Source organism: Mastomys coucha, unplaced genomic scaffold, assembly GCF_008632895.1.
Source record: "Mastomys coucha isolate ucsf_1 unplaced genomic scaffold, UCSF_Mcou_1 pScaffold23, whole genome shotgun sequence".
In the NCBI taxonomy this organism is placed as follows: domain Eukaryota; kingdom Metazoa; phylum Chordata; class Mammalia; order Rodentia; family Muridae; genus Mastomys; species Mastomys coucha.
Window position 1 is genome coordinate 8443317 of NW_022196906.1, and position 18221 is coordinate 8461537.

The following is an 18221-nucleotide window of genomic DNA, read 5'->3' on the forward strand; positions in this document are numbered from 1 at the left end:
TCCTCCCTCTCCCTCTCCCTCTCCCTGTAATCTTTGAAGGTGGAATTCACACCTCCACACAGTCAATTTCACAATCGCAAGTATTACATATAACATCTTACCAAACTACATACTACTTTTGCTATGTTAAAAATAAAGGTCATATAAAGCTGGTGTGATCTATACAAGTATAAGACAGAACATGTGTCACTAGGCTTTGGGCATAGGACCCACATTACTAGATATCATCTCTAGTGACACATGGGTAGTTAAGGTCAAAGCAACCTGACAGATAAGCCAAGCAAGAAATCCTTGTAGAGAGGATTCTATTTTCCAAAATTCAAAGACCATCTATTATGGGACTGGGGAGATGGCTCTGTTGGTGAAGTGCTTGCTGTACAAGCATGAGGACTCAAGTTTTGATCCTAACAAAAGCTAGGTGTGGCAGAGAGCATCTGTCATACCCAGGGATGGAAAGACAGGCAGGAGGCTTCTGGGTAGTCAGTCTAGCCTCACCCAGTGTCTGAGGTTGAGTGAGAAACTGTTTCCAACACTATTGTGAAGAACAACTGAGGAAATCCCCATATGACCTCTAGCCTCCACATGCACAGGCACCAGCAGCACACACAACATGGTCTCTAGCCTCCACATGCACATGTACCAGCAACACACACAACTGCACACACAACATGGCCTCTAGCGTCCACATGCACACGCACTAGCAGCACACACAAGACCTTCTACAGAAAGGTAGAGAGGGGAAAGGCCTGACCTGTAGAAGGAAAGGAGATGGCTAGTTCTGTCAAATTGACTGGACCTGGAACCAAGTAAGAGATAAGCTGACAGGACTACCTGTAAGGAATTTTCTTGATCACAGTATTTTAAGTAGGATGACCCACCCTAAATATGAATAGCAGCTTCTGGTGGCAGCCTAAGAGGAAAGTGTGGGCTTGGCCTGCTTGCCTTCCATGGCACTGTCCAGTTCATCCCCTCTGTTCTCAGCTTGCTGTCCAGTTAATCCACCCTGCTGCTACCATTTTTTTGTTGATATCAGAATCTAGATTCTTCAGCCTTCCAATGTGGAATGAAGACCAGTGGCTCTCAAGGAATGAATCTTCCAGGCACCAGAATAGGGCTCTTTTAAACTGAAGAGACATGTAGACTTATAGATTGCATGGCTTCTGAGTTTATAATCTCTCCAGAGTCAACATCTGTACTGTACTATGTAAGCCAATCTAATAAATCCCCTTTACTGTCTGTTCACTCTGTCAGCTCTGTTCCTCTGGAGAGCCCTAACTAATACAGACATCTTCCCAACTTCATTTCTTTGTCTTAAGTGCTTTCACTGTTTAAGTTGAAAGCTTTATGGTATCATTTTCTTACTATTTACAGGTACTTAAAAGTTAGTTTTTTTGTTTGTTTTACCTTTCTTATTAACACTTCTAGACTCTTTTAATCAAATGCTTTTACTTTTTAATGCTAAACTGTAATGGAATCATCAAGTGCTTATTAATTAATAATTCAAAAGTCGAATGGACTGTGGTGGCTTATTGAGGGGTTGATAAAAGCTAGCTGGAATATAAAAACTAAGCCTTTTCTGTCACCATCTTGTCACTGAAATTTCATTACTGTATTTATAACGTCATACTAACTAGTCACACTTAACTAGTACTTACTCAGCCCATCATGTACCGTGTACTGCTCTATATGTAGAGGCCACTATGAATAGAGGCAGGACTCCTGCTTTACTGGAATTTAGGTTCTAATGTTAGTCAGACAATAATAGTGTTAGTAACAGCTGATACCAATTCAGCAAATCACTTGCTGAGATAGTTCTAAGCACTTTACAAATAGTGATGTAATTAACATGGTAACAATAAAAATCACCCCTACTTTTTGCACAAGGGATAGAAGACAGGGGAAGAAAAATAATTTGCCCAACTATACATAGCTAGGGAGGGCAGAACTGGGGTTAGAGCCAACAGAGCCTCACAGAAAGTAGATACTTGGTCTCAATACTTTGCCTCTAACCAAAAAGAAAAAGGTGCATGAGGTAGTAGAAACAAAGAGTAAACCCAACTAGGGTTCAGCATTATGGAAATGGTGCCATAAAGACATTTTTGCAAGGGAGGAAGTGGGGAACCTCACAGAGGAAGCAGCACTAAGCTACGGCCTAAAGAACGGGCTTACAGGTGTCTTGAGGGCAGGGGTGAAGAACACAGTCCCGAGTCTTTAAAAAACAGATGAATGCATGCCTGAACTTAAGTTCAAAGCCAGCCTGGGCTGTACTGCAAGACCTTAGCTCAAAACTCAAAAGAAACATGGAATCAATCCTGCCTTGTGGGAAGAAACAGAAATGTCCAGTTGAGTGTTACCATGAGTGTGGTGTGCCCATGACTAACTAAAGTCAGGCAGGCAGGCAGGAGGCAGACTGTGTAAGTTAAAACAAGTGGTTGTTTTATCCAAAATGTCAAAAACATGATCTGGTAATCTGAAAAGACCACTCTTTTCTGTGCAAAACTAGGAAAGTCCCTTTGAAGGCAATTACAAATCAAGAGGAAATGACAGTGTCCCCAAGGGGTGTGGTGACAGGGAAAGGAACTTCAGGGTAATTTTCACAATACTGGACAAGAGTGGCAAGTGAACAGGATGTGACGAGTAAAGGAAGAGGGTCTCCAGCTTTGATTTTGAGCCACTAATATGATAGCAGTGTCCTTTGTGTGAGGCTGAGTGCTTCCATGAGGGGGAAAAAAAAATGAAGCTTTTCATCTTCTACTTTCGGGAGAGGCACATTTGGAAGGGAGGGGGGTTCTTTTCTAATTCTCTTTCTTCATTTAAAAGTTCCAAAGGAAGGAAGAAAAGAACTGAAATGTTCAATTTTAAGAGATCATTCCACTTGAGATAAACTGGAGAACATCTTTATCGAGCATCGGCGGTCCCCAAGATCTCAATGATGGGGCACAAGACAACGTTGTCGAAGCCATCTTAACCCCATCTCGTGCTCATCCTGCCAGTTAGGCCCACTGTTCCATAAAATTCTCACTATCATAAACGCTCACAGCATCTCCCCTCATGCTACAACGCTTAATGCATATAGCTATATATCTATATACTTATATATCTTAACAAGCAATGCGACTATAACCCCTGCCTTCAAGGCTAGTGGTTTCGCAGGAATGGTACCTTTGGAAAGCTCGTGGCTGCCCCCGTACTTATTTGCGCCTTCTTCATATCCACTTAAATGACAACTCTAGTCCCTAGGCTGCGGGGGTCTACCGTTGGGTCGGTCAGTTGGCAAGCTCTCCTCACATCTCACGCTTGCGAGACGCGGACCGGCTCCCGGAGCCTTCCGTCCTCGCAGAACCGCAGCGAAAGAGTCTGGGAGGGGGTCGGGAAAGGAAAAGACGCAAGAGAGATTAAATAATTGGTTCTCAAAGGCACAAGATGATATTTGGGGTCGACTATGAAGCACCGGTTTCAAACGCCCGCCCCCTAAGCTGCCTTGGCTCCGCCCCTAGGCGACGTCATTCTATCTTTTTCCCGTATCGCTGCTGATTGGTCACTGCGTCAGCCTCTGAGAGAAGGTTTAAAAAAAAAAAAAACAACTCCGTATTTGCTTCCGGGTGTGGAGTTCGGGTCTTCTACACAGCCGTTGGAAGAGTGAAGATTTTGCTTCCGGGTCTTAACTGAGCCCCAGGTGTAAAGACTGGAAGCTCTGCATTTTGTTTCCGGTCTTGGGCCTAGCGCCCCCGGCGCAGAGATTTCTGGGAGTTAAGGGTCGCAATGGTTCGTGAGTGAGCTTCCGAAGGTGCTGCGTCGGACCCCCGCCAGAGTGAGCAGCCGGGCAGGGTGGTTTGTGGTCCTTGTGCGGGTGGCACCGGGGAGCCGGGTTGCCGCCGCGAGCCGTGACGGTCGTCTGGACCGCGGTACAGGAATGGCGATCGGGAGCTGAAGCCGAGCCCGGGACGGTCACTGGCGTGGCGCCGCTGACACTGAAAAAAGCAAAGGAGGGTGGGATGGGGGAGAAACTCCCCCTTCCCACACGGTCTGTCTGAGCATGCTGCTTAAGCTAACGGAGATTTAATAGCCCTGTAGTTAGGCAGGAATTATTATTTGACAGCTAAAAAGTGGCAAAAGGTTCTCTTGTAGCCTCGGCTAGCTTCGAACTCCCGATTCTTTTGCTTTCACCTCCCAAGCTCTGGAATCACAGGAGTGCCCCCTTCATACCCAGTTCAAGATGGGGTCTTGATACTTGGTTGGGTGAAGTTCCGATTTTCTGAGCATCGCGTAAGTTACAGCTTACCAAAACCTTATAAATGTTGCTCTAACTGCTTTAGAGGAAAATTGAATCAACAAGATTCTGGGGTAATGTTGCCCGTGTAAATGTCATTGGATTTTAAACAAATTCTAAGACACTCAATAAGTTTGCCATTGACTTTAAAAGAAATTTGGTTTTTATTGGGCTGTTTGCTGTAGTGTGAGGTTTCTGATAGAAGTGCAAATCTTGGCCAGACAATTCCAGCAGTGCAGAGGTAGAATTGGGTAGATCTCAGGAGGGTTCTATGCCAGTTTAATCTACATTGTGAGTTCTAGATCAGCCAGAGCTACATTGTGAGACCCTATCATAAAAAAATAGGTAAAATAAAATCTCAGAGAAGCTAGTGCTAGTGGGATAACAAGAATTTTTTTAAGTCATTCATTTTAAAAGCTACACTACACTATTGTGCAAGATCTGACATCACGTGTCAGAAATCTCATAATACTATAGAAATGTCAGCATTCCACAAATGACAGAAACAAGCCAGGAGACATGCTCAGGACTACCCAGGTAGAACAGAAGCACAAACTCAGATCTTCATAGTAATTTATACTAAATAAGAGCTGCCTGGCAGTGCATAGCTAGAAACACCCTGCGTTTCATAATTCTGCTTTTTAGGAACTTGTGTTGAAGCAAACTACTTAAGCAATTTTGGGGAGAGTTTTGAGAATGATTTAAGAATAGATATTTATGAGTGATCTGTAAAATGAAAGTATAACTTAAACTCACTTCTGTCGAAGAATAAAAGATGACAACAGCAGCCAGGCCAACTTTTGAACCTGCAAGAGGTGGAAGAGGAAAAGGAGAAGGGGATTTGAGCCAGCTCTCCAAGCAGTATTCAAGCAGAGACCTTCCCTCTCATACAAAGATAAAGTACAGGTAAGAAGTCCTTTCATTTGTCTTGTTCACAGAATGGGACCAAGCCTATCTGTGACTTAGGATCATGTCTAAACTATAGTATTTAAGTTACTGATCTTTCAAGAAAAGGATTTCAAAAAAGTTTACAATAAAATTATGCACTATAATTGTAAAATGTTGCTAGACAGTCTTCCAGCATAAGTTCCTGTGAACCAGGAATTGCTGTGTGTAGATGAAGCACTCACTAGTCATGACGGTCACCTCAGAGAAGACGGAGCTGCAGTGAATATGCAAGTGTTGCTGTAACAGCCCTTGAGTTGGTGGACTGTTTTAAAAAGCCAAAGACATGGGCTGGAGAGATGGCTCAGCAGTTAAGAACACTGCTCTTCCAGAGGTCCTGAGTTCAATTCCCAGCAACCACATGGTGGCTCACAACCATCTGTAATGGGGTCTGATGCCCTCTTTTGGTGTGTCTGAAGAGAGCAGTGGTATAGTCATAAACATAAATAAATCTTTTTTTAAAAAAGCCAGAAACATTCTGTTGTAGGAAATTGTATGCTTCAGTTTGTTCTTGTAGTAATACTGGGACATTATGAGTGTATTAACCCTCAGAGCAGGATGCTCTCTTGTCTTCTTCCATTTTGTTCTTGAGAGATAGTTACATTCTGGATTGTCTTAAATTGCTGAAGCTATATAGGTTCTTTTCCTTAACAAGTGAGGGTAACATTCATGACCTGTTTTGTTTTCTTTTGTCTTGTTTTTCCTACTTAAGACAAACCACACAGGATGCCCCTGAAGAGGTTCGCAACCGTGACTTCAGGAGAGAGTTGGAAGAGAGAGAGAGAGCTGCTGCAAGGGAAAAAAATAGGGACCGTCCAACCCGAGGTACCCATACTGTCCCTCGTGTTTGTCTCAGAATTATGTGTGAAAACTGTTTGTATCCTGGTAATTGGAAATAAGTAACATTTTTGTGAGTTATATCTCTTTGATAAACGATTAGAGATGATAATGAGGTTCATTCCAATCCCATCTTGTCATGCATTGATACTAGAAGAAATGGTGACCTGGAGTGTTTAAAATCCATTGCTTCAGTTCCTGTCTGTAGACTTTGACTTTACAGCAGCTGGAACCGAGGCCTTTTGTCTGGGACTCCCTGTGTAATTGAGAGTTTTGAGAGAAGCATCAGTTACCCTTTTTGTGTTTGTACTACATGTGAGCATTGACTAGGTCTCCTGAGATTCTGTGATCTGCATACTTATTAATTCATCTCATGTTAAGGAACAAATATTTATCAAAGACTTACTTGCCAGTCACAGGGTGGATCCCAGCTGTCGCTATGCTTTGTGTGGATTCTTTCCCCAAATGTTTCTAAAATGGTTTTTAAAATCTAGTACGTGGGCTGGAGAGATGGCTCAGTGGTTAAGAGACTGCTCTTCCAGAGGTCCTGAGTTCAATTGCCAGCAGCCACATGGTGACTCACAACCATCTGTAATGGGGTCTGGTGCCTTCTTCTGGTGTGTCTGAGGAGAGCATTGGTGGTATACTCATATACATTAAATAAATAAATAAATAAATAAAATGTAGTTCTTATTTCAATATGCTAAATGTTTGTTTTCTTCAGAACATACAACTTCCTCTTCAGTGTCAAAGAAGCCCCGCTTAGACCAGATCCCAGCTGCCAACCTTGATGCTGACGATCCTCTCACAGATGTATGTGTTTTAGTTTTGGGTTTGAGCTAGGTTTGTTTGTTTGTTTATTTGCTTGTTTTAAGCCCACTTGGTGCCGGAACTGGGCCTCTGCCATTGAGCCCACCATATCATATTTTCCTGAAAAAAATTTTTTAGTACATTTTTGCTTTATGTTATTGAAATACATCACTGACCTCAACTTTAAAGTTTATAGTTGTTTTTAAAACAAAGTATTCTTCTGTGTCAATGACTTTTAGGCAGGTTTAATATGGAGGGCTGTGTAGAAGCAGTCTGTGTAAAAGGATGTGCCCACACACCCCTGACAGTTATCGTCAGTGGTACAGGAGGTTCAGCTGCCTTGCTTTAACCACACAGGACACTGTTAGGATGAGTGCCCCATGACCAGCACCATTGAGCACTGTTCTCAGTGCTGCCCTTTATTTTCCTTAAATATGATGCCCTTTTAGACACACAGTGCTCATAGGCCCGTTAGTGACTAGAGAGGCAAGTCGTCTAAGCAGATAGAGCATAAACGTTCACTGGGACACTACTGCCTTTTTAGTTGTATGTAGCTCAGACTGGCCTACTAATCCCAGCCTTCCTGCCTCATACCTCAACCTCCGGAGTAGTCTACTACACCTGACTTCCGACTTCAACTGAGCAGGCATGAGTGACTTTCCTTGATAGTATCTAACTGCATATATATGTCAACAGTTAGAGCTGACTGAGAGAGTTATTAAAGTGAGAAAAGCTTACAGTAAGTGAAATTCAGTTATTCCAGATATTTCTGTTGGAAGCTTAGCACCCCTTTTTGCATATTTGCACTTGCTAACTTAGTCATTTTGAGCTACATGAAACTACTTTAACTCTTTCAGGGTAAGACACTGAATAGTACTGTATTTTATTGTGAATTGTTACTTGTTTTAGAACATCGCCATGCACAAATCCTTTTTGACCATGTAAATATGAAAAGTTCTTTATCAGGTTGACATTTTAGTAAGAATTCATAATTTTTTGTTTGGTTTTATTTATTATATTTTTATTGGTTATTGGTTTTAATTATATTTGGGTACTTTTCCCTTTAGGAAAATTTTGTTTCAAAGATTTGGTGAGTACAGTTTCTGTGAGAAAGGTAAATAATGTATATTTTCTTTCTAACATCCCGGGTCACCTTGACCTATCCCAGGAGGAAGATGAGGATTTTGAAGAGGAGAGTGATGACGATGATACTGCAGCTCTTCTCGCAGAGCTAGAAAAGATCAAGAAGGAAAGGGCTGAAGAGCAGGCCAGGAAGGTAGTGTTGGCATTCACACTGCATCATCACATTCTACCATGTCTAAATGTTGTAATGCCTGGAGGTCTGTCTTCTTGAAATGGAATTCTCAGTCCCCTAATTATGTAGGAAATTTCTTTCAGATAGTTCACATAGAACTATCATGCTCAGCTTCTTTAAAAGCAAATGAATACATGTTTGATTTTCTAATTAAATGTCAGAATTAAAGATAATCTATAGCAATGGTTCTCAGGCTTCCTAATGCTTGCAACCTTTTAATACAGTTCTTCATTTTATGGTGATTCCCCCAACCTTAAAATTACTTGGTTGCTACTTCATAACTATAATTTCACTAGTTATAAATCAAATATACATATCTATGTTTTCCAGTCATAGGTAACTCCTGTGAAAGGGTTATTTGACCCCCAAAGGAATCATGGCCCATGGTGGAGAACTGCTGGTCTACATGGTTTATAGAGATTCTCTTCCTGTCTCCTGCCTACTTTGAGACACTTGTGTCTCAAAAAAAATGAATGAGTTCTGTATCGTCCAGGGCAAGTCACCCAACTTCTTGCATATCTACAGTCTTTTCACCTACACAAGGGCAGAAATAACATTGAACTCAAAGAATCAAGAGAATGAGCTAGATCCCAGTGTTGAAAGCTCAGGCAGGTTTTGCAGTTTGAGGCCAGCCTGAGCTACAGAGTGAGACTGCCTCAAGAAAGTAGAGGGCATAGAGTATTAGGTTTGTAGAGCAATGCTGGGGCAGTACGGGCTTTGCTCTAAAGGGTTTGTGGAACTCCTACATATGTGCAGGATTGATTTCTTTTGGCAAAAGTAGAGAGGTTGGAAAATGTTTGGACAGTTTCAGTAATCCTCATGCAATAAAGTGAACTATAACCTACATGGTACAGCTAGTCATTAAGAGCACTGGCTGCTTTTGCAGAGGACCCAGGATCAATTCCCAACACCTACATGGTGGATCGTAGCCATCTGTAACTCCATTTCTTGGGAATCTAACACTCCTTTCTGGCCTCTTCAGCCACCAAGCATGTGTGATGCATATACCTCCCTGCATTCAAAATACCACATAAAATAAAGGTTTAAAAAAATTGGAAACGAGAGGTAAACAGATGTTGGTAAAGCTGTCAGGAAGGTAAGTAAATGATTTGATTGATTGTAGCAACAGAAATGACCTCCATTGTCTGGGAACATTGGGTCTGTGGGCTGAGATATGCAAAGTAGAAGCCTATTGAGAGAGAGTGGTGATGAGTTTACCTTGAACACATAGAGCATCAAATTAGAGGCCTCTGCTCCGTATTAAAGCAGAGCAGCACAGCTTTTGTTTTTGTTTTTTAATTATTTATTGTGTGTATATGAGTACACTGTAGCTATCTTCAGACCAGGAGAGGGCATCAGATCCCATTACAGATGGTTGTGAGCCACCATGTGATTGCTGGGAATTGAACTCAGGACCTCTGAAAGAGCAGTCAGTACTTTTAACTGCTGAGCTATCTCACCAGTCCCAGCACAGCTTTTGTTGTGGGCTTTGGTGTTATTTGGTGTTATTTGAGCCAAGAATAAAAAACTTCAGGGAAAGCTATTCTCATGGGCCAGCACTAAGCATCTAGAGAGGTAAGGTTCATATTAATTAGAAGGGTCAAGGAAGAATTCAGAAAAGAGTAGATGGCCTTTGGAGAGACTCAACTCAGATTGGAAGAAAATATAATCTCATTAAATAACAGTTCTCAAGCCAGGCAGTAGTGGCGCATGCCTTCAATCCCAGCACTTGGGAGGCAGAGGCACGTAGATTTCTGAGTTCAAGGCCAGCCTGGTCTACAGAGTGAGTTCCAGGACAGCCAAGGCTACACAGAGAAACCCTGTCTCAAAACAAAACAAACAAACAAAAAACAAAACAAAACAAAACAGTTCTCATAAACTTTGGTATAAAGTGCATAATTCCTTTAATAGTTTGGGTTTTTTTGTTTTGTTTTGTTTTTTAATTTTTCAAGAACAGTCATTGGCATGCCACTAGAGGGCAGCTGTTAGTTACCTAAACTGTCTGCAGATTTCTGGTTGACACTTAGGGGATAGACAGATACACATTTTTTTACTTGTTCTTTTTTTTTGTTTTGTTTTTCAAGATAGGGTTTCTCTGTGTAGCCCTCGCTGTCCTGGAACTCACTCTGTAGACCAAGCTGGCCTTGAACTCAGAAATCCACTTGCCTCTGCCTCCCAAGTGCCGGGATCAAAGGCATGCACCACTACTGCTCAGCCAGATAGACATTTTTTAAGGTCTTAGAGTTCCTGGTGTTTCATCTAGTTTCTATAGAGAATATGTTGGTCTTCCTTGGAGTTGAGTAGTGGGGCTTCCTACTTTTGTCCCTGTCTTCGTTCCTTGACTGCTTTATGAAGGTGTCTTCCAGTAGCATTTTGAAGCTAATTAGACTGTGCTATAGATTAGCACATTTCCTGTAAGGACCAGACAGTAACCATTATTGTATGGCTGGTCACCCAGCTGTATTACATCTGTTCTACTGCTATTCCAGGGCAGAAGTGGACACAGTGCCTATATAAATAGGGTACCATATTCCCAAAAATCTACTTCTCAAGTGTAGAGCCAGGAGTGGATTTGGCCCACAGGCTCTCCTGACCATGAGCCTGCAAGCCTGGTAACTGAGTGGGGAAAGGCTGCCTTTTCTTCCCAGTGCTGTGTTAGTGTGAGCCTGTCTGCTCCGGTTTTTATGCTATCTTTGGAAAATGTCTGGGTTTTTCCTTACATTTTATTTATTTTGCTGGATTCGGAGATAGATGCATACATGGAGATCAGAGGACAACTTTCAAGAGTTAGTTCTCCTTCGATGGTTTGGGAACTGAACTCAGGGTTGAATTCAGGTTGTGTGGCTTACTAATGAGCACAAACATGGCTGCATGCTGCTCCCTTCCCCACCCCGACCCCCCACCCCCATTGTTTTTTTCAGAAAGCTGTCTGATGCTAATTGTAATACAAAGTTCTTGACTTTAAGATCTCTGCAGTAACCTAAAAGGTTTTCCTCACAAGTGACATACTTTTTACCTACTAGTTACTTGTCCTGGTAAAAGTGAAATCCATTGTTCACATTTGCATATTAAAATGAAGTATCAGGAAACTATATAGAAAATAAGGTTCATTTTAAAGTGACTTCTAGAGAGACTTTCTTCTTGATCTATTATGTCATCTATTTCTGTCATCCCCAAAGCACAACAAAGTGGGATTAATATTTAAGTTATGTTAACAGATGACTATAAAATTTACAGGTAAGAATTCTAGAAATTTGGGGTTTCTAATTCTTAAAATGAAATGGGGTGATTTGAGTTTGAAGAAATTGATGTTAAAATAATAGTAAAGAAAGTGATCTAGGCATCGTGGCGCACACCTCTAATCCTAACACTTGGTGGCTAAGGCAGAAAATCACAAGCTGAAGGCCAAACTAAACTAGTATTGAAAATTTATGTCTGTTAAACAAATGGAAAATGGGCAAGATGGCCTAGCAGGGAACCTACACGATGAGAGAACGAATTTCTGCAAGCTGTCCCTTGACCTCTGTTGTACTATGGTACCCATCTGCATGCGTGCACGCTAAATATATATAGACATACTTTTTAAAAATACAGGCAGTATTGTAACTATAAAGAAAGTATATAGGAAAAGTATAATACATCACTAGCAATAAAGCATAAGAATAAAAGATATTTTATGTAAATTAATAGAAGTACATATTACTAGAATGTAACCTTCTTTTATATGATAGTTTGTCTTGTCTTAGGAATTATTCCTTAGTTAATAATCCATCCTAGAGATGGAAACTTACATGGTTTGTAACTCAAAATTGAATTATGTTGTCTGTAGCCCCTCAAAAAGTGAGATAAAGCCTTGCTAGCATCTCAGCTTCTCACAGTTTAGAGAGGCCAGGGACTATTGGCAAGAATGAGATAAAAATGGCAAGGTATTTAAGTTTTATATATAAGAATTTTTTGGTATTTACTAAGAATCAAAAAGAGGAGTGAGTCAGTAGTAAAGTGTTTTTCTAGTATGTACCAGGCCCTGGACCCCATCCCTATCACTGCAAATCGGGACTTGCTTGTGCACACCTACCCTGCACTCAGAAGGTCAAGGTCATCCTCTGCTACCTAGCAAGTCCCATGCCAGCTTGGGTTGCTTTAGACCCTGTCGTTAAAAAAAGAGAGAAAGAAAACTATCTTTTCTCCCTGTACCATTTGAGTTCATTTGTGGGCTAATATAAAACAGTTGACCTGGAGAGAGTAACTTTGTGTCTTCCTCTGTCATTGACAGGAACAAGAACAAAAAGCAGAGGAAGAGAGAATTCGCATGGAAAACATTCTAAGTGGAAACCCTCTCCTAAACCTCACTGGCCCATCCCAGCCTCAGGCCAACTTCAAGGTTAAAAGAAGGTACTAAAAATAATGGGTTGGTGTGTGTATGTGGACCATGATTAGTGTTACTTGTGTTATATAAAGCTTCTAGGATTGGCCGGGCGGTGGTGGCGCATGCCTTTAGTCCCAGCACTTGGGAGGCAGAGGCAGGTGGATTTCTGAGTTCGAGGCTAGCCTGGTCTACAGAGTGAGTTCCAGGACAGCCAGGGCTACACAGAGAAACCCTGTCTCGAAAAACCAAAAAAAAAAGCTTCTAGGATCTCACCTTTTATTGATTGCCTTCCCAATCAGATTTTAGAATAAGTGGGTGTCTTCATCTTAATCTATACTCATAATAACCAAGTCTCTGCTTAGTGATTGTCTAAATAAGAGAGCCAGCGTGACCGTAGCTACAAAACTTTACATGAGTTGTGAGTGTTGGGGTCCCCAAGACCACCCCTTACAATTCAACTGTAGAAGGATTTATGGGACTTGGTATGGCCATATTCATGTTTGATATTATAAGATACACACAGATCGTACAGTTGTAAGTCTTCATAGATAAACGTTTAGATCACAAGATGGAAAGACAGAGGCTTCCTTAAACTCCTGTTCCTTGTAAGAGGCCACCAAACAGTGAAACTAAAGTTGAGACTCAGTGTTCAAGGAAGTGATCCTGTAGGGACTTATGTTGGGCAAAAGTCAGACTAGCTGTGTACTGTAGGCACGGTGATGGTGAGAGAAGGTGCTAACTAACCAAAGCTAAGCTTAGAGTCAGGGCCCGAGAGGGAACTCTTGTGTGTGGAGGAGGAGGACAGTAAAGAGCTGAAGAAGCACACTGATGTCGGATGAGGATGCCTCACAGGAGCAGGGGTAGTGTGTGTGAGGGTGTGAGGAGCACACACAGCAGGAAAGCAGCACTGCCCCACCACTCTCCTGCTCACTCACTCGCTACCCTTCATGAACAAAGCTCCATCTTCACCTGGCCTCTTTTCTCATCCCAAAACCAAAGTCACAATAACAGCTGCTGATTCCTAAACTCATTGGCTTCTTTACTCAATCACAGTAAAAGTACCCTCTACAACTAAAAATTTAACCCACGTTCTTGAAGATGATAGTACAGTCAAGGAGATGTTTGCTGACAACTAGCGGTTTATCAGAGCCCAGTCTCTACTCATTTGACCCAAGTGGTTGCAAGGCAGGAATGAGGATGGGTGTGGCTTATGCTGAATGTGAAAGAGGAAGCAGGTTTGGAGTGCTCTGTACATCTCTAAATCTCGCCCATGTGTGTCTGCAGTTTGTCTAAACTGGAAATTAATGCATCTGGGAGTTGCCATGGGCAGAGAGAAGTCAGAAGACTGTGTCAGTACCTAGAGAAGTGCCCAGGATAAGTGCATAGTAAATGCATAAATAAATAGTATTTGAACTTAAAATCTTATGCCAAGACTTTAGCAGCCAGAGAAGAGGACAGCCAAGAGATTCACAAAGTTTGGGAGAGGAGAGGAGTGGTGTCTACAGATAGTGATGTTTGTGCAGACAGTAAGGACTCTGTCTTAGCAGTGCAGAGGGGCAGGCAGGGCAGTTTGGGTGTTGGCAGCAAGGGAGTAAGGTAAGAGAAGCTGTCAATTACATGTTGAATATGAAACAAAACATTTGTAGACTCAGGAGCACATATCCCTGTCACACTGAGCTGTTCAGCTTTTAGTATGTGTACCTTATCAAGGCAATTTACTGACATAGTTTCCACAAGTGTACATGACTTTGCTCATTTCCCTTGTGCAGTTTCTCCTGATGAGCGTGCACCAGGACATTCAAGCATGTTACGTGGGCTGTGTCTAATGCATGTTTGTGAGGGTCTTTGTTGTATGTAAGGGCTTATGTTTGTATAGGAGGTCATAGCTCTGGTGTTACATACTACCCATAACACCTGCCTATGGATGTGTTTAATGTTTTCCGAAATGTAAATGAGCTCTACGCTGAACACTTCGGCAGGCATGGACCAGTCTATAAATCTTAATTGTTACATTCTTGTAGTTCCTCCTTGCATTATGAGCTGTGCCATGGTAGATATAACTGATAACAAGTATGTATAAAACCATATAAAGCACAGTAAACATCACTTACTGTCTGATGATGTCTGGATCAGGACAGGTAGCCCTGCCTCTGGATTTTAAATCTAAAAATACCACACTTTTACCTAAGCACAATCTATACATGTCTTCTTTGTAACTCAGACTTGCTCCTACTGAGAAGTGGTGTGTGCTCTGAGTAGGGATGCCCTGCTGCTGTGACAGCCTTGTACAGTAGGCGTGCTGTTACTTTTGCTGTCAGGTGACAGCATGTTGAGCATCTGTGATGATTTGCAGTCTGTTGTGTTCTTGTCTCCTAATAGAACTGTAACAGATTTGTTTTCTGTTTTTCCTCTTTAGGTGGGACGATGATGTTGTTTTTAAGAACTGTGCAAAAGGTATAGATGATCAGAAGAAAGACAAACGATTTGTAAACGATACACTGCGATCTGAATTTCACAAAAAGTTCATGGAGAAATATATTAAGTAGTACAGTTTTATGTGCTTAATTAAAAACTAAATTGTTAAGGATCAATTTGACTTTTTTGGTTTTTGTTCTTTCCCAGTTTTAACTTTCTCCCATCTCTTTGCCTTGGTGTGGTACTTTATTGGATAATGGATTTAGAAATGGATCTAACCAGACCTTAGTTTCTTTTTAATATGGGAAAAGGGGAATCTGCTTGTAATAAATATTTTTAACCTAAATAAACCACTGTCCCCAACTTTTTTCTTCAATTTATATAGCTTATAAAAAGTTGAATAATTTCTTTTCAAAATGAAAATTACCTTTATGTGCTCTGTTTTTTTCTAAGATTTTATTTATTTTATGTATATGAGTACACTATAGCTATACAGATGGTTGTGGGCCTTCATGTGGCTGTTAGGAATTGAATTTAGGACCTCTGCTCGCTCCAGTCTGTTGGCTTTTTGCTGACAGATAAGTGTGAAGAGAGAAGCACGGATCCGCCAGGTCTCTCCAGGGCTGAGCGGAATGGTGAGTGTCAGCGACCTGAGAAGAACCACACCAGGCCGGGAGTCTTGTCAAAGCAGGAACTCGCTTTAATGTGGCAATTTGCTTATATAGACAGGGCAAGAAGGTGGGGAGAGGGGTGTGGGGTGAGATGACAAGGGATATGGGGTGACTTCATGGAGCCTATGAAAATTGTAGACATCAATGGTAGCTAGACAGAGGTGATTTCATCTAAGCCATGTTGAGTCATTCTCAAGCAGAGGCAAGTGACTGTTCTCAAAAATCGAGCCAGGCTTGGGTTTATCTTCAAGGCCAAGTAGGGCCCAACACCAGTCAACCCTGTTCTCTTAGGTTGGCCCCATTTACTCTGGTTAGCCCGGCACGCTTGGCCCAAAGATTTATTTATTATTATAGATAAGTACACTGTTGCTGTCTTTAGACACACCAGAAAAGGGCATCAGATTTCGTTACAGCTGGTTGTGAGCCACTATGTGGTTGTTGGGATTTGAACTCAGGGCGTTTGGAAAAGCAGTCAGTGCTCTTACCCACTAAGCCATCTCGCCAGCCCATGTGCTGTGTTTTTAATGCATTAAGTTTTCTCCTTTATCTCACATTGGCTTGCGGTCTATTGGTAGATGACGTCACTGTTTTGTAAGTGTGGTAGAGGCTAAGAGGGATTCCAGTTGAGAAACCATGTCACCATTAGTCGTCACCTGGGGTGGCTCAGGAGATGCCTGCCATTTCACTTCTGAGGACAATGCTTTCTTGTTTTTGCCTGTGATATGCATTCCCAGGGCAGTGTATGCCACTCATTTATGTTCTTTGGTATTTGAGTTAGGTATGTGTCCACACACTGATCTGTTTGAGATGAAAGCTGCATGGAGTTTCACATCAAACGCACAGAACAGCTCTTTGAATGGCTTATTATTGTGAAGTATTTCTGAGAGGTATAGCTATACTCTACTAAGAGGCACAATTTCTGATAAATGTGGCTTTAAGTGTGCTACTACTGTAATCAAAAATTTGGGACCACAAATTGAGCCTTTCACAAATGGAATGCCATTTTTAAAGTTGCATTTTGCTGTGTAGTCTACCCAAGTTCACCTCAAAACTGCAATTTTCCTCTCTGAGCCTCTTAAATGCTGGGATTATGGGTGTCGGCAGTCAGGACTAGCTCAAGCTTCAAAAACAATTGGCATGTCTCATTTCTGGTTATTTAGTTATTTTCTTTAAAAACCCTATTAATTTGAGGACTGGAGTTAATATTGGTTAACCTCACGCATTATTTAATATGGTTTGTGGCTCTTGCAGAGAACATTGAATTCCTGTTACTGCAGCTTTGGGGGATTTAATGTCCTTTCTGTCATGTTCTATACCTAGACACATATAGAAAAATAAATTCTTGAAGAAAAAATGGGAATTGATCCAGCGTTTGACCAGTGTAGTTTGATGCAGTTGTACATTGGGTGAATTGAGAGTAAAGCTAAGAGAGGAGCTAGGTCTGCATCCTGCATGCAGAGATCTCCATTTCCTTACTTGTAGTATGGGTGTGCTTGACTCCCAAGTCCCATTCATAAACGACCCTCTTGCAGATCCTCTGCCGCTCTGAAACCAGTTTCACATTCAAGCTCTTTAGACATTTCTCATTTTTGCAAAATATACTGTTCTCTCCTGGCCTGGTTTCAGAGTGCTGTAAGAGGGGAGAAGAGAAGAAGAATGTCTGCCAGATTGCCTTTCCAGAATAATTTTCCCCATCCTGTAATCCAAGTGGCTTCCTTTTTTGACAAAAAGGGGGTGGGGGAGTGGTGGATAGGGAAAGGTAAGCTAACAAGAAGCCGCTGCCTCAGTGTACACACGTGTCCACACGTGTCATAGCCTGAAACAGAGGAAGGGTCTTAGGACCTACATGCCTTTAGGACTCCTTGGAAATCTCTTGGTCCTGTGCCTCTTCCAAACGTAGTTAAATAAGAACTGGGCCTCAAACGTGCCTGGAAGTTCTCATGGCTGTCTTGGGATGAAGCAAGCCAACAAAGTAGTACTCCAGGAAACTTCACAACAGCAGTCAGGAAATAGGAAACCTACTCTCATCTCTCTCCATAGCCCTGCTGGCTGGGTATCCCCGCCACTGTGAGGCTGCTTGTCTGTGGATCTGATGGCCAAATCCCGTTTGTATCTCCTTCTTGACCAGTGCTCCCGTTAATTTATTCTCTCCTTGTTTATAGGTTCCATTTCTCCTCACCTGTATGAATCAGTTTCCTCTATGGTGCTCTGAACTCTGCCTGCCCCTTGTATATTCTGTAATTCATTTATTTTGTATATGGATCTTTGGCCTGCATGCATGTCTGCCAGAAGAAGGCACCAGATTCCTTGGAACTGGAGTCTCCATATGAATGCTAGGAATTAAGTCCAGGGCCTGGAAGAACAGCAAATGTTCTTAGCCACCTCTCTACCTCCATACCTCCACCTCTCCACCTCTGTATATTCTAACTTATTTTCCTTTTTTTCTTTTTCTTTTTTTTTTTTTTTGGTTTTTCGAGACAGGGTTTCTCTATGTAGCCCTGGCTGTCCTGGAACTCACTCTTTAGACCAGGCTGAGCTCAAAATCAGAAATCCGCCTATCTCTGCCTCCCAAGTGCTGGGATTAAAGGCATG

General features: G+C 41.9%; 2 protein-coding genes across 5 annotated transcripts in view; one reads left to right on the forward strand and one right to left on the reverse strand.

Moving 5' to 3' along the window:
* Window positions 1–3609, reverse strand: part of Kdm4d (lysine demethylase 4D) — a 36133-nt gene extending 32524 nt beyond the window's left edge. For 2 of the 3 annotated variants that reach the window (XR_004111426.1, XM_031343832.1), the window contains exon 1: window positions 3163–3609. The gene's annotated coding sequence lies outside the window, so the exon portion shown is untranslated. The remainder of the gene's footprint in view (window positions 1–3162) is intronic. The other variant, XR_004111428.1, reaches the window with a different exon arrangement.
* Cwc15 (CWC15 spliceosome associated protein homolog) lies at window positions 3609–15298 on the forward strand. Of its 2 annotated transcripts, XM_031343834.1 has the most exons (8): window positions 3609–3811; window positions 4176–4266; window positions 5038–5176; window positions 5928–6040; window positions 6777–6865; window positions 8031–8138; window positions 12451–12569; window positions 14960–15298. In XM_031343834.1, exons 3-8 carry the CDS (start codon window positions 5046–5048, stop codon window positions 15087–15089), a joined length of 690 nt encoding a protein of 229 aa, XP_031199694.1. In that variant the 5' UTR covers window positions 3609–3811; window positions 4176–4266; window positions 5038–5045; the 3' UTR covers window positions 15090–15298. The 2 variants fall into 2 exon arrangements, with proteins under 2 accessions (XP_031199694.1, XP_031199693.1); XM_031343833.1 differs by lacking the exon at window positions 4176–4266 and having other exon boundaries at window positions 3611–3811.
* The last annotated feature ends 2923 nt before the right edge of the window (window positions 15299–18221 follow it).

What these genes read in the sequence shown, in the direction of transcription:
- Cwc15 (XM_031343834.1), top strand. Translation starts at nt 5,046, where the DNA reads ATGACAACAGCAGCCAGGCCAACTTTTGAACCTGCAAGAGGTGGAAGA. An exon ending in CATACAAAGATAAAGTACAG is followed by an intron (nt 5,177 to 5,927) that starts GTAAGAAGTCCT and finishes TTCCTACTTAAG; the next exon opens with ACAAACCACACAGGATGCCC. An exon ending in CTGAAGAGCAGGCCAGGAAG is followed by an intron (nt 8,139 to 12,450) that starts GTAGTGTTGGCA and finishes TGTCATTGACAG; the next exon opens with GAACAAGAACAAAAAGCAGA.